The 16,802-nt window shown below is 33.8% G+C and overlaps 1 protein-coding gene across 3 annotated transcripts in view; it reads left to right on the forward strand.

The window, feature by feature from the left end:
- The first annotated feature begins 1,317 nt into the window (after positions 1-1,317).
- Lrrtm4 (leucine rich repeat transmembrane neuronal 4) overlaps positions 1,318-16,802 on the forward strand; it is a 778,329-nt gene continuing 762,844 nt past the window's right edge. Inside the window, exons 1-3 of one of the 3 annotated variants that reach the window (XM_013034621.1) lie at positions 1,367-1,625; positions 1,973-2,055; positions 3,913-5,459. In XM_013034621.1, the coding sequence (XP_012890075.1) occupies positions 2,052-2,055; positions 3,913-5,459 (1,551 nt within the window). In that variant the 5' untranslated portion in view covers positions 1,367-1,625; positions 1,973-2,051. Of the gene's footprint in view, positions 1,626-1,902; positions 2,056-3,912; positions 5,733-16,802 lie in introns of those variants that run through there. The other 2 variants (XM_013034620.1, XM_013034623.1) reach the window with 2 other exon arrangements.

Below are 16,802 nucleotides of genomic sequence, written 5' to 3' on the forward strand. Positions count from 1 at the left end.
ATTTATATTTTGATAGATTTTATGCTTTAAACCAAATGTATACATTTCTAAAATACACATTCAGGTATCAGTGAATAAAAAGGAGATATATTTTGGGAACATTATGCTTTTCCTTCTCTGCAGAAATCTTAGTAATTACCTACTTATCAATATGAATCCATTTTATGTATATTATTCATACAATGAGCCCTTCTTTTAATTATTATTAAATGGCAAATAATGTAAAACTAATAGTATTTCCACAAAAATTAATTTGCAATTCGAGATGCTTATGTAAAATTCATTTAAAGCACTCACTTCTAAATTAGGTTAGCAATTTTATCTAGCAGTCTTGCTCTGCATTATAGTGGTTAATTCTTCTGGATTATTTAAAAATGTTATCTGCCAGAGTATGAAGAAATAAAATAATAAGATTGAGGATTCAAATGGAGGTCATGCATTATATTATTTATTAGTTTTTTCCAATGTTCAGTATAAGAGTAAGAAAGGCATGTATATTTTTCAAAGCTACTTACCTCAGATATTTGTGATTTCATCAGTCATAAATTCTGAGGATATTGCATAAAGTTTAGAGAAATAACTATGATAATACAGAAGAGGTAATATAAAACCTTTTGGTTTCTCTGGAATGACATGTTACAATAGTGGTTTTCACAAAAACAAGTAACACTATAAATATGAGTTCACTGAAGCAAACTTTATTGAATTTTCTGAGCATGTCCAGGTGGAATTCTACTGTTATCTACCTTAGTTTTTATTTGATATTTTCATATTTGTTACAATTGTATAGATAATAAATGTCTTAAGATTAAAATTTAAGATTTACTAAGTCATTTTCTAGGTTGTTCAATAAATACATAAAATGACAGATTATATGTGATTGATGAAAATGAAATTTAATATTTAATCTAAATATTTTTTAAACTTTTTTGGGAAGCGATCACATCATATTCTTCTGTGAATAAGATTGTTTTCCTGTGTGGTTGGCTTTATAAGTGTAAGCAAATACAAAAGTAAAGCATTAATAAATACAACTAAAATTGTTTCTAACTTAAAAAAAAAAAGGAGACCACAAATCACCTGTAACAACCATAGAAAAATATGCAGGTCAAGGCAACTCTTTACGATTATTAATCATGTTGTATTTACTGAAGCAGTATTTTACACACCATTTTCTGTTGAAAGGAAGAACTCTTTAGCATAACGCATTGGTGATTTATATTATTGGGGAGCGAAAAATAAAAGTGATCCTGTGCCTTTAATTTCCCTTTCTGAGCAAGGGAAGGCTGCACACCACTGACAAGCTCACTTGTTCCCGTCTTTAATGTGCAATCTGTTTTCTCCAGCGGAGGGCACTCAGTGTATCACAAACTCAAGCATTAGCACCAACAAGCTCTGAGCATCATCAGTCTCTGGAAAGCCTTCTGAATTAGACAAGGGCTGCCTCTCAGCACAGCTACAAAACACTTTAAACCTGACCAGCTAAATGGATAAACCTAGCCTGCATAGCTTTTAAACTGGGGTCTCCTACAGCACAGGAGGCCTACTGGCTTCAAGAATTGAAAATCCAGAGGATGAATTGCTTTATCTGGAATGGCAAAAGCCAGCACAAGAAGGAATGTCAGGTATTCTGAAGATTTCCTTTTTTTCCTCTCTTTTCACAGAGAAGTTGGTTACCACCGAGATGAGCTGTAGCTCTTCTGCACAGATTGCCAATTACTGCTGATGGGTCTCTGGTGAATTACACAATGGTCCTCAGAGCCTAGAAGCCCTCCCCCCTTCCCCCCACCCCCCACGGCTTCCTTCTCCCTGCCCCTCCATCCCACCCCTGCTGATTTTTTTTAAACATATGTATGTATATATATATTTAATTTTTTTTTTTGCCTGTCCTCTCCGGGGAAGTTTGTATGGGGCTACTAGCTCACATGTGGGATCAGAATGTTGTGAATGACAGCCGCACTGTGTCATGAAGGTGATGGAGGTTTCCGCACCAGAGACCAAATAAGAAGAAAGCTGAGAAAGGGTTGGAAAACGTTTTCGAATGACAAAGAATGGGTAAGTGAACTTTTTGTTGTTACCTTTTTAGCCAAGCCGATCGGCTTGCCTTTTTCTATTCTCAGCCATGGCATTAGCTGCTAAAAAGACAAGGAAACAGTCAAAAAGCAGCAGCCTTTGAGTTTGTCAGTGAACTCAGTAGACTTGTTACTGTTTGTTTGTTTGTTTGTTTTGTTTTTAATAGCTCAGTTTCCTTTTGGTAGCTTTTTTTAAAAATCCATAAATGCATAAAACAGACTTAAACAGACTCTAGAGAAATCTCTTCAAGACTGTCTCTACCGTCTGCACATCCACAGCTTGGGAATTGAGCATGAGATAAATAATGCGTTTGCTTGTGTTTCTTGATAATATTAGCCAGGCTTGTATTTCTGGTTGCCGAAGAGATCGTTGTTACCACTTTGCTCCGTGTGTGTAGGGGTGGGGTCCCTACTTTAATCAGAGGTTGTGCAAGGGCTTGTTTAATCTTTAATGCTGTCTCCGATGCACGGCTCCCAAATTTCCAGCAGTCATTTGCCAGTCTTATTTTTCAAGTGCGACTGGCTAACTGCCCCCTCCCCCCAGCCCCCCTTTCTCCTGTCTGGGAGATCTGGAATGTATTTCAATGAGTCTGAGGTTGGCCGGAGGACAGAGAGCACGATCGAGTTTTAAATAAATAAATAAACCTTAAAAAAAAACTTAACTGAGAAAAATGAGGCTTTTTTAGATTAAACGTTGGCAGATTGCCTCTTGGTTAAAAATATGAATCTGAAAGAAATACAAGGAATCTGCAGCACATGGTAGTTTTTTTTTTCTTTCCTATGGTTAAGAAATAACAGATTTCTTTAGGATAGGGAGAAGAAGCCCCATAACATGCAATGATTTGGAAATACAGCCTAAGAGCCAGGAGATTGCAACTTTGCGGGGTTTCTGAAGTTAATGGAGGAATAAGAGGAAAAAGAAAAAAAAAGAAAAACAAAAGTCAGTGTCAGAAATCTGAGTAGGTCCCAATGGTGGCCAGTTAAAGTCTGATATTTCCTTTCCTTGCTTGTACTTCCAATTTGCAAAAACTAACCATATGGAAATCAGCCGCAAACTAACAAATACATGTTTGTTTGTTTGTTTATTCCATATAAATTTTTCAGAAGGATTTTGCAATCTTAACTGTGCTGTGTTCTCTCTGATTGGGATGGTTCTAATGCATAGCTTATGTTTCACTGGGGAAAGAGCCACAGTATGCAATCATATATGCTTATTAGCATATCAAGGGTCTCTCAAACTATTATTAGTCTTCTTCCCATGCCTCCCAAATTGCCGCTACTGTTCCCCATGACACTTTTCCAAGCTCCCATACTACCCTTGCACTGTACAAGAAGTATACAAATCCAGGCATGATAAACCTGAATTACCCTGACAGACTCCTAAAGCTCTTTTGCTAAATCATAGCCCGTTTACTCAACTAGGAAAGATGTACCAGTCTCCATCTACTAAGTCTCAATTTTCCTCTTACTGGAAGATGTAGCAGACTTCCTTTTAATACTGTTTCTCAACACAGTAACTAGCCAAATATCGTTATTACTAAAATGTTAGCATTCTGTGAAAAGAAAGGGTTGGTTGTTGCCTCTCACTGGTGAGATACACACGGGAACTCTCGAAAGTCGGATAGGAGCTCTCTCTCTCTCTCTCTCTCTCTGAATAAAATATCCAAGTGGAAAGAATTAAACCTAAATAGGAAAATAGCTCTCTCAATATTACATGTGTTCTTAAATCAAATGCTCCATTACTACTCTAGACAATCCTCATGCCTTGCTTTGGGGAAGCTGATGGTGACGTATTTTAACAGCTTCACAATGTGCATTTGTCTTCTTTTTAATATTGTAGGTTTCCATTTAATTACGCAGCTGAAAGGCATGAGTGTGGTTCTGGTGCTACTTCCGACCCTGCTGCTTTTTATGCTCACGGGAGCTCAGAGAGCTTGCCCAAAAAACTGCAGGTGTGATGGGAAAATTGTGTACTGTGAGTCTCACGCTTTTGCAGATATCCCAGAAAACATTTCCGGAGGGTCCCAAGGCTTATCATTAAGGTTCAATAGCATTCAGAAGCTCAAAGCCAATCAGTTTGCTGGCCTTAACCAGCTTATATGGCTTTATCTTGACCATAATTATATTAGCTCCGTGGATGAAGATGCCTTTCAAGGGATCCGTAGACTGAAAGAATTAATTCTCAGCTCCAACAAAATTACCTATCTGCACAATAAAACATTTCACCCAGTTCCCAATCTCCGTAATCTGGACCTCTCTTACAATAAACTTCAGACTTTGCAATCGGAACAATTTAAAGGCCTGCGGAAGCTCATCATTTTACACTTGAGATCTAACTCCCTAAAGACTGTGCCCATAAGAGTTTTTCAAGACTGCCGAAATCTTGACTTTCTGGATTTGGGTTACAATCGTCTTAGAAGCTTGTCACGCAATGCTTTTGCTGGCCTTTTGAAATTGAAAGAGCTTCACTTGGAACACAACCAGTTTTCCAAGATCAACTTTGCTCATTTTCCACGTCTCTTCAACCTCCGTTCCATCTACTTACAGTGGAACCGGATTCGCTCCATCAGCCAAGGCCTGACCTGGACTTGGAGTTCCTTACACAACTTGGATTTATCAGGGAATGACATCCAAGGCATTGAACCAGGCACATTTAAATGCCTACCCAACTTGCAAAAACTGAATTTGGATTCCAACAAGCTGACCAACATCTCCCAGGAAACTGTCAATGCATGGATTTCACTAATATCCATTACTTTGTCTGGAAATATGTGGGAATGCAGTCGGAGCATTTGTCCACTGTTTTATTGGCTCAAGAACTTCAAAGGAAATAAGGAAAGCACCATGATCTGTGCCGGACCTAAGCACATCCAAGGGGAAAAGGTGAGCGATGCAGTGGAAACATACAACATCTGTTCTGAAGTCCAGGTGGTTAACACGGAAAGATCACATCTGGTCCCTCAAACTCCCCAGAAGCCTCTGTTTCTCCCCAAACCCACCCTCTTCAAGCCTGATACCACCCAATCCACTCTTGATACAGCAAGCCCTTCCCCGGGTTTTCAGATTCCTGGCGCAGAGCAAGAATATGAGCATGTTTCCTTTCACAAAATTATTGCAGGGAGTGTGGCTCTGTTTCTCTCGGTGGCCATGATCCTCTTGGTAATCTATGTGTCTTGGAAACGCTATCCCGCCAGCATGAAACAACTTCAACAACATTCTCTTATGAAGAGGCGGCGGAAAAAGGCCAGAGAGTCTGAGAGACAAATGAATTCCCCTTTACAGGAGTATTATGTGGACTACAAGCCTACAAACTCTGAGACCATGGATATATCGGTTAATGGATCTGGGCCCTGCACATATACCATCTCTGGCTCCAGGGAATGTGAGGTATGAACCATGATCCTCTAAAAGCGTATCTACTGCGGGGAAGGAGAGGTAAATGTTTGAAGCCCTAGAGGTGTCTCTAATCACTAGAAAGATTAATGACCCTTTGCTTTTGGGTTTTGCTCAGTGTGAAAGGTTACTTAATTAAATTACAACCACCAGGAAATTGACTGCTTTTGTTTTAATGGTTGAATATTGAAGGAAGTTCGTCCAAGGATGAGATTAAGTTGGAATAAAGCACGATGTTAAAACACCTGCTTTTTTTTTTTTTTTTTTAAGAGTTTGTATACAGGGGTTGGACGTAAAATCACATATACACATAAACAAAACTCCTTTTCCATTCTGAAGCTATGCCTGGTTCTTGGTGTTTGACTTTTGTCAATGGAGAAAAAAAAAAGAAAGAAAGAAAGAAATGAGGAGCCAGTATAATTTGAAGAAAATAAATGAGTTTACCAAAATTTCAGAAGGTAACAAAGATTTAAACCAAAGAGCAATCTACCCAAGGGTTGATTTTTTTTGTTTTATTTGTTTTTTAATTTTGAGTTAGAGCATGAAGTAAGGATTCCACAGTCCTGTCACTTGTTATTTAGCTATATCAGCAGAGAGAATATGTGAGACTTCCTGGGGAATTGTGTCAATTTATTTTTATTTATTTTTAATTTTTTTAAAAAAATTAGGGTTCTTTAATCTTCCTTTCTTCATTGTATATTTTTTCCAATTAATGAGAGCATTCCTCAAGAGCATTCTAAGTGATGTGTATTTGTGTATAGTTAGAATTAAACTTAAATTCTCTGCTTTAGATACATCCCTGGCAACTTGTATGAGGCCAGGATCCTGTGGATGGATTAGCAGTAACGTAATGACAGGAGTAACAGGACTATTTGTCATTTTACTGGCATCCACAAAAGAAATTACATGTATTCTTATTAACATTTTCTACAATGAAGCAATTCAATATTTATAAATAAAAAGAGTAAGGTTTATTCTGGGTATTCTCCCTTTCTGTAATAGCCTCCGATGGAGGTATGTGTTTCATGTTGTACACTTTTTGTTTATATGAGAATATGTTTGGGCTCAGTTTCTGGTTGTTTACTTTAAAAGCATAAGAACATGTTAATAAGTAGAAAAATAGTCACAAATGTCAAACTTGTCAATGGGTAATACCAGATGTGATTTATTCTTTCCTTAGTGAAATTGATCAGAATGTGAAAAGACTGTGACTACCAAGGCCTTGTTGCTAGAATTAAGTATCTAAGAGAGACTGTATTCTGGCAATATGTGCTTTCAGTATCTGAATTTAGACAAATTACTTTTTTAAAAAAAGTTTTAATGAGCATTTAAACACCTTGCCCTTTCTAATGCTACTTATAACAGTTGGAAAATATTATTTGCTCTTTGATAATTTGTACTCCAACTTTTCCATAATCCAAAATGCAGATGCTAATGAAATTTTTTTCAGACAAAGCACTGAATTTAAAATAATCTCCAACTAAGTACAACTGGACTATTGAACTGTCCTTTATAAAGTTCATTTTCCTCTATTTTTGTGTATTTATGAAAATAAGAGGCATACTCTCAGAAAATAAATCCCAGAAAGAAACTTGTATAAGCAACTGACCTTAAAAATTAAACAGAATAAAAGTTTATCATAAAAGTGTGACAAAGCTTGATGTTTTTCTTACAGGCCCTCTTCTATGATATATGTGAATGTAAGTTATGTAAATTTATCCTATTGTATTCTGGGTTCTCTATACATTTTGTTATCCTTTAAAAGCCTTGCAGCATGAAAACAGAAGTAGCATCTAGGCTCATCTGTTTGGTTTCTCTTGCATTCTGGAATGGAATGGGATTTTTCTTATAAGAATCAGAAAAAAAAAAGGAAAGAAAAAGAAAAAGATTATCAAAGAGTTTGGAATTGAGATCATGTGTTTTAGAACTTTCCTGGAGACATTATACAGCTCATACTCTTATATTTTTCCCCCAAAACTTTAGGCATCACCATAGTAGACTTAAAATGAAGTTGTTTTATCCTCTAAAAATGTGTTTAAAAAGACAGTCTACTCTCATGTGTTAAATATATATGTTGTTATGAAACTGTACTTGTCTTGTTCAGAATGAATATGTTAGTAAGGGATTAAACAATGAAAAAAATATTGAATATCTTCATGTCCCCCTTCCCCCCAAAAAAAATGTTTGGCTGGACTCTTAACAATATTGCCTCCATTTAGAAACATAAGGAGATGCAATAAAGCTACATCGAAAGGAAAATTAACTTTTCTTGGAACATATACACATAAAAATAGTTTATATACGCTGGGCAGTGGTGGCTCACTCTTTAATTCTAGCTACTCAGAAGGCTGAGATCTGAGGATCATGGTTCAAAGTCAGCCTGGGCAGGAAAGTCTGTGAGACTCTTATCTCCAATAAACCACTCAGAAAACCGGAAGTAGTGCTGTGGCTCAAGTGGTAGAGCACTAGCCTTGAGCTGAGTTCAAGCCCCATGACCGACAAAACAAAACAACAACAAAAACAAAACAAAACCATTTATATAGCTACTACCACCATTATAACAGATTATAGATTGATATAAAAAATTGAGGAAAGAAAGTTGAAGAAATTATTAGGGAAATCCAAATTTCTTTTTAGTTTTTTGTCACTCAGAATTCAACTCTCCTGTTGATAAATATTTCTTTGGAGAAAATTCTCTACCATATACAGTAAAGAGTTGGAATGCTTTTCCCAGGTTTTCTGGAATTTTAGAAAGATTACATTTGTGTTTAATTTGAGACTGGTTGTATTTTCCATAACTCTTGAATGTCAATAATTTAAATCTAGAGGATCATTCATATATTTATTGTACCAAGTTTGTGAGGTATTGTTATTTTATTTAAAATGACAAATTCTATGTAATAAAGCCATAAATATTTTACTAGAAAAATATAGTTACAAATGTTAATTTCTCAGAGTGCCTTACAGAAAAAAATAATTAAATTGAATTTTCCACTTTTCAACTAAGTATATATTTATTAGATAAGTATAGTTAAACTGCTCAGTTAGACTGTTTTTTTTTCAGAGTAAAACAAGAAATTAATATTCCTCATTAGGGTGACATCTGTGAGTTACTGTACACATATAACACACAGATTTTGAAATTCATTTTAGCACTGAACTTTGCATGTTTTAATTTTGAAAAGTCCATGTGTCCCTGGCATAGTAATAAATTGGTGGAGCATATTATAATGACATAGAGAGTAAAGATTTCTCATATCTATAAAAGAGAAGTAGATAGTTATGAATGATTAATATGATTAATGGAACAGTAGGACATATGCATACATCTCAATCATTATACTTAGAGTGGATCAGTGGGCTTGATTGAACTGAATCATTTAATTTGTCTTTAATAAGTACCCAGAAAAGAGAATTTAAACCTTACAAGATACATCTTTGCCTAAAACTTAGTAAGATATTATTATAAAATGGCATTTATTTTAGAAAACAATTTGGGAAAACTTACAGCATTAATATTCTTAGATACTGTAAAGAACAAAGTTTCCAATCCTTTTTTTTTGTAGGATTTGTTTGATCAACTGAAAATAAAAAGGCCAGTTATTGTTTACCTTTTATTTAAAAATGTGCAATTGATGAAACATTAAAACAGAGTCTCTATATCAAATATTTAAAATGTTCATGAACTGATATATAATGCTTAAAGATCCCATAATTCTAACAGTGAAGTGATAAGAAAATGGCAGTGTCAATGATGATGTAGACAAATATTTTAAATATATATTGTAAATAAATATTTTGAAATGCAAGAACATATTTGTTGTCTGTTTGAGCTCCTAGTATTTCACTGCTGGAAAGTGGGTGGTATGGACCATTTCCCTCAATTCATATTTATAAAGCAAAAGTATCAATCTAGGGTCAAATTGCTGACAGAGGTCTAACTGTTTTTGAACCAATAGAAGTTGATATTTGCTTTTTGCTGAATGGATTTCTAAGGAACAAGAACAACAACAAAAATAGAATGTATAATGGTAGAGGATACTAAGGGAAGAGCATCATTGACTATTATAAACATTTTACCAGTATAAATTTATAAGAAATATATTTTGTTTTTCTGATTACTGTGTCACAATAAAATTTGTACTTACAATTCTACCTTGCCTATTCCAAAAACTTCTATGTATGTGAATAGAAAGAAAAATTAAAAATACCTTTTTATTTTCTTGTACTGGTATTGAGGCCTGGGGTTTGAACTCAGGACTTGGGTGTTGTCCTTTAGCTTTTTCATTCAATTGCTGGCACTCTACCACTTGAATCATGGTGTTTTTTTATGGTTAATTAGAAAGAGGCTTAGAGACTTGTTTGTCTCCTGCTGGCTCTGAACCAGTATCCTCAGATCTCACCCTCCTGATTATCTAGAATGCCAGGTGTGAGTCATCAATAACCGATAGAAAAATAAATTTTCATTACTGTAACTTATGACAATTTTAAATATTTACAATATTATTGAAAAAAACCTATGCTGGAATTTCAATGATTTGTTAGGAATATTATTCATGTATATTACATATGTATTATCTTAAATCATCTCACACTTACATCTTCTAGCATTTTTCTAAGATGAGAATTTAAGGTAGGCACATGTCTTTATATATACAAGACAGGGCCATTTTGGGGTCACTTTGTGCTAATCATTCCATTCAGCTAGCATCATATTTACCAACTTAAAACTGAATCCATATTAAAAAATTATATCATAATTCTATTGCCATTTTCACAAGTAAAAAAATGTTTCATAAGACATGGAATAAGAGTAGAACTATTTTTATTCCTTAGGCAATTTGAAAAGAAAGAACATGACTTATTAAAACGTGTAGTTGTTTCTCCCTGTTTTAGGGGAAAACCTAATACACTATCAACATGCATGAGCATGTAATCGGGCAGGCACACACAAATTTTAAACTCTGCCAAGTATCTATTTCAAAAGCACTTAAGAATGCATTTTTTTAAAGTCAAGTGTCTGAATTTAATCAGAATGATTTTTTTTCTTTTTTTATGAGTAGGTTCTCATTAGAATTTGCAAATGGTAGAGGTGAAGAATGACAGCTGACAGAAAGTCCTGACATGAGTAATTTAGGAAAGCCTTTTAAACTAAAAATAGTTCAATTCTTTTATCTTGAACTAGCTGGAATTAGAATCTCATAGACAAAGGTTGAATCCTTGTCTGCATGCTAAGACCCTAAGCTGAGGAATCTGACTAAGGCCATAAAATACATAGCATTTAAAAAAAACATGGTAATTTCCACATGGTTCCAGACTTTTTCATTTTTGTGCATCTCTACATTCTATAAAATCTAATCATCCCTAGCTCTTCCTAAGAATTGCATTTATAGATAGTTTTATGCTTTAAAAGTTTCTCAGCAGTGGTATCACTGAAGATGTGGTGACTACTCAGAATTTTCATGTCTCTGAGAGTTTCACAATTCACGAAATTAAAAAGCGAAACAGGGGTAACTTGTATGTCACTAGATACTGGCATGATGAAAAATTCGTATGTCTTTTGATCAGTGAAAACCATGAAGTGATGCTGAATTTTTTTAAATTAAAACTGCTTCTTATAGTACCAGAAGAATCATCATTCACTGAATCAGTTTAATAAAATCTCAGTATTCTTGAGGAAAGGAAAATTATGGGACTATTTTTTTTCATGTATTCTGTCAGCCATTAAAATTTTAACTATAAATTGGAGAAAGCTGAGAAAAAGCACAGTACTTCTTGTAGTAACAAAATCACCAGGTTCTAAATGATACCAGCTTGAAACTGCTAGATACTTTTGTACAAGACTATGTCTTTGAACTCCTGTTGGAGAGTTTTAAAATCAGGCCTTTCCTGTCAAGAGAAAAGAAGTTCTAAGAAAATGTATCTATGGGAAATCCATCTTGTAGGAAATACAAATGATATATGTCATCACATAGATTGTAGTATTTAAAAATAGGAGTACTGGAAATGTAATTAAAACAAAACTGATAAACATTTCAGAAAAGATGGATTAAACAGTAAGAATGCATTTAAAAAAATCAGAATATCCTTTTGTAAAATACAAAAAGAATCATGATGGAAAGGAAAATAGAAGTTGAAGCCTGGATATGAAATCATCAATCAGTCAGTGAATACAGTAATTTTTGGTAATTAATATGATTATTCATATATAGACTTGAAATATTCTATCATTTAATCATAAATAAATGTTAGTGTGAACAAAACCTGCAAAGTAATTTTGAATTATTATGTAATTAAAGTCATGTGTGATAAAACATCTTTATATGTCATACAACAATTTCTAAATATTGACAATTATACAATTATATTATAGACAGGCGGTAGTTAATAAATACTTCACTTTTAAGTGAACTTAGTTTTGTATTAATTTTCCCAGTATATGTGATTTATATTCAAAGCAAACATTCTAAGAAGATTTAAAAATGAAATTATAGAAATAACATTGTTGCTTTTCTGAACTTTGGTTTGTTTATAACAGTCTCTTTCTATTTTATGTCAATTTCTCACCTTTCACTAAAATTTACAGTCTTCAGAGAGAGAGGTAAACACATAATCCTTAATCTCTCAGTAAATGTCATCTTATTTATGTATTTATTTATTTATTTATGACAGTCCTGAGGCTTGAACTCTGGGCCTGGGTCCTTTCCCTGCATTCTTCAGCTCAAGGTGAGCGCTCTGCTGCTTGAGCCAAAGCACCACTTCCAGTTTTCTAGTCGTTTATTGGAGATAAGAGTCTCAAGGAGCTGGGCACTAGGGTGGCTTATGCCTGTAATCCTAGCTACTTAGGAGGCTGAGATCTGAGGATCATGGTTCAAAGCCAGCCTGGGCAGGAAAGACCAAGAGACTCTTATCTCCAATAAACCACTAGAAAACTAGAGTGGTACTGTGGCTCAAGAGGTAGAGTGTTCTCCTTGAGCTGAAGAGCTGAGGGACAGCACCCAAGCCCAGAGTTCAAACCCCATGACCCACAAAAAGAAAAAAAAAGTCTCATGGCGTTTCCTGCCCAGTCTGGCTTTGAACCATGATCCTCAGATCTCAGCATGCTGAGTAGTTAGGATTACAGGCGTGAGCCACCAGTGCCCTGTTTTTTGTTTTTTGTTTTTGTTTGTCTGTTTTTGCTTTTTTTTTAGATCAAAGTCTTGTGATAGAATAAGCTAATTTATAGTAAATATTTAATCATACATTAAAAGTCAAGTAGACAATAACTATGACTTCATAATTTTGGAAACAACTTTATCGTTTTCAGTTTTTCATATGTCAAACTACATTATTTAAGAAAACTTTTTTTAGGCTCTAAGTAAGCTAAAACATGTATCTTAGAACATATGAATTGATTTTGTTGAAGAAGGGGTGGATTTTTAGAGCACAAAAGTGAAATCCATGACAAAGAATATTTTATTTGGAAAGGCAATGCTACTTAGTTCATATTTATTGTATTTTTGCTGTTGTTGTTGTTAAAGGAGTCCCATGTTTTATTTAGCTGCTTCATTTTAAAATCAAATGTCATTGGATAAAGCAGTGAAAAATCAACTCTACTAAATAACAAACAAATGGTTTCTAGTATCTGTTTTATATTTGATCCGTTAATCCTGCATTTGCTTCTAGAGAGATACATTTTGAAGAGTTAAGAATTATTAGGAGTTTATTTCCTTGTTAATTTTTCTAACCTAATAAATGTACTAAATGCATTTATGTTCCAGTGAACTCCTAAGAAGGCTGCTTTTTGTATTGCATCATAAGTTAGATTTTGATGCTTTGATAGTGAAATTTACATTTTTAAATTAACACCAATCACTGACAAGTAGGTCTAAAACAGCATGGAAAATGGAGAAATATAGTTATGCCTGAGTCATTTTAGTACGGTGAGCGTAGATGAAAACTTGATATACTCTTCTATGTTTATAGATCTTCAAAAGTAATAGCAGAGGGGGCAGCTTTGAAGTACTTTAGGTTGATGGCCAAACCACAACATGGACCCATATTGTATAGGTCCAGTGGTTAGATCAAAGGGTGCAAAAGAGGTCTTAGGCTTGAAACTGACTCATTTTACTTCTCTACGATTGGACAAGTAAATATATATCTGACCTTTCTGTGATATAATTTTTCTATCTATTGAACTGGGATAATAACTTTCCAAGTAACTTGCTGAAATGATTAATGTGTGCTATTGGAAAACCACTCTGAAGTTCTTGATAAAAGCTTCAGTGTAAATAAAAATGATTATAAATCCTACTGTCTACTGAAAGATGCAAAATGCACTGCTGCTGTATTATTTTCATTGCTGTTATTAGTTATAATAATGCTTATAATATATCCAAATGTAGAATCAAATATGTGGTTACATTTTTACTAAAGAAAATAATAAACCTAAATGTTTGGTCCCTGTCCAGAGATGGTAATATGTAATTATGTATACCATTATTTCTAAATTATTCCCTTGGCTGAACAATTTATTCACCTTTCTATGGGTTGCAGAAACAATATATATTCCCAATATTATCAGATACTACATTTCAGTTTGTTTTCTTTAGAGTATAACAATTATAATTCCACAAATATTTATATCACATACAGGAGTTTTCAACTATTTATAGATTGTTTATTAGGCAAAATAACTTGATCAATAATTTCAAGAAGACTTGATATTTCTGTGATATATATATATATATATATATATGCATTTGTGTGTGTGTGTGTGTTCTGTGCAAAAGATAGTTACTAGGGAATATAATTCTATGATATATAATTAGACTTTTTTCTCTCTCTTCCTCTTACTTTCTTTCTTTCTTCCTTCCTTCCTTCCTTTTTTTCTTTCTTTCCTTTTTTTTTTTTTTTTACATTTGCCGGTTCTGGGGCTTGTACTCAGGGCCTAGGCTCTGTCCCTGTACCTCTCTGTGCTCAAGGTCAGTACTCTACCACTTGAGTCACAGTGTCTCTTCTGGGTTTTTCTGAATAGTTTCTAAGAGATAAGAGTCTCATGGAGTTTCCTGCCTGGGCTGGCTTTGAACTATGATCCTCAGATCTCAGCCTCTTGAGAAGCTAGGATTACAGGCATGAGCCACCAGCACTGGGTTAACTGAACTTTATATACTATATATTATGTACACTATGTATTATTATATAATATATATCATTACATTATCATTATATAATCAATATATACTAAAATATTATATACATGTATGATTACATATTAATAATACATACTATTTCTAGACTATATAGTTTTAAAGTAAAAATATTTCTAAGTTTTCCATAAACAATTGTTGATACCATTGTCGATAGAGTGAGTATTACTAGTAAAATAATCTTATTCATGGAAAACAGAGAAAAAGAAGAATCTTACCTTTGATAGTGAAGACAAACTGTTTGCTGTGTGATTAGAAAAGTAGAATGGTTGCATTATGGGGAGTTCCACTTCATGCTGCTGTTGTTTTCTATTTGGCATTCTGGGTTAGGTGAAGGACCTGTTGGACCCAGATTGTGGATTTGATCTAAAATTCTATCCATGTGCCTTCATACTGGATGATCACAGTGATATAGGACGTTCAGAAATTAGTCTCACTTCAGTATTATGGTCTAGCAATGTCCCAAAGTCAGATTACTATTTATTTCTCATTGCACAGTGCTCTTAGTGAATAGGTGTAGATCCCTAAGGGCAAGTCTTGAAGGAATTAGTACCAGTACAAATTTTATAGGGCCACAGGGTACTTATCCAGGGACCTTGGCATCCCTTTTGTGTGTGTGTGTGTGTGTGTGTGTGTGTATGTGTGTGTGTGTGTGTGTGAATGTGTGCTTTCTGGGTCTCTCAAATGGCTCAAGGATGATAAATTATTTTATCATCTTGATAATTTGAGTTAGATTTCAATTAGGCTAACAACAACTTCCTCTGCTTGTGGATATCAATTACATATTTTGTAAGCTATCTATAAACTTTTATGCTTGGGACACTGTGGTACAGTAGTTAACACATTGTCATTTGTATCTCTGTCTCTTATGGTTCTAATCTGAAATCCATTATTACAGCAACTAGAGCCAGCATATATGCGCTGATGAAGTGCAGAAACCTGACCTATGCCACACCTGGATACCAATTTTCCTACTATATTTAGGATCAAGTTTAGGTAATAAATGTTCATACCATAGTTTGAGTTACAGAGAAAACCAACCACAGAATCATTAAAAGTGACTTTACTCTTTTCAACCATTTTGTCCCCAGAGGGCAAGGTCATTCATAGTAAAGTCAGAATTAATTTCCTTTTTGTTTTCTTATTATTTATTCCATACTGAGTTTTGAGCTCAAGGGTTCATGCTTGCTAAGCATGAATTCTATCATTTGAGTTATTTGCAAGTTTCCTTTTTACATTGGTTATTAGCCAGATAGGTTCTTGCCGTATGCACAGGCAAGTCTGGAGTAGATCCCTCCCATTTGTACATGGCAATATACCCAAACATTTATATAGACAGAATCTAGGGAACATTTATTTCTGTAACCATGGCTCATTGACCTGTGACACCAAATTAGGTTTTGGGTTTTTTTTTTTTTTTTTTTTGGCAAATTTGCTTGACTTGGGCCAAAATGTCTGTCTCCTTTAAAAAAAATGAATAAATGGATGAATGAATAAATATTATTCTAGAAAAGTTGCTTAGCTCACAATCTTAAAAATTGAAAAAATAAGGGAATGTAAAATGTTCATTTAGAAAATGCTGAATTATTGAAAGTGTGAAGTTATTTATAAGTTAAGCCAACTTTAATATGAGAAAGATTTTAGAAATTCTTAAATATAGGTGTTTTTACTTCTATCACATCCAGAGTTATATGAGATTGAGTATGATAAGTAATGGGAAATTAATCTGATATTTGAAGTTGTAAGTATATGTTTCTATATGTTTCATTGAATTTTCATTTTCTTATGACAAATCAGACATTTATTATTTTTAAAAGCATTAATAAGATATATACCATTTTACTTAATCTTCCCTTTGTGTTTGTTACTTATGATATCCCATTTTACTCTTAGATACTATTAAATAACCTTTTTGGGTAGATATATTCCTAGAATAGGAAAAATGTCCAAAAATATATTAAAACTCCACTCATAAAATTCTAAAAATTATTAATCTTTCCAAATAAATACAATTTTATTACCAAATGTTCTGACTTTTATTGTACAAGATTTTTATTTAGTATGCAAAATTATTACTTATTATATAATAGTTAACTTTTTAAGCTACAATATTTTACCTTTGGATTTATATATATATATATATATATAT

Source organism: Dipodomys ordii, unplaced genomic scaffold (genome assembly GCF_000151885.1).
Source record: "Dipodomys ordii isolate 6190 unplaced genomic scaffold, Dord_2.0 Scaffold192, whole genome shotgun sequence".
Taxonomy (NCBI): Eukaryota; Metazoa; Chordata; class Mammalia; order Rodentia; family Heteromyidae; genus Dipodomys; species Dipodomys ordii.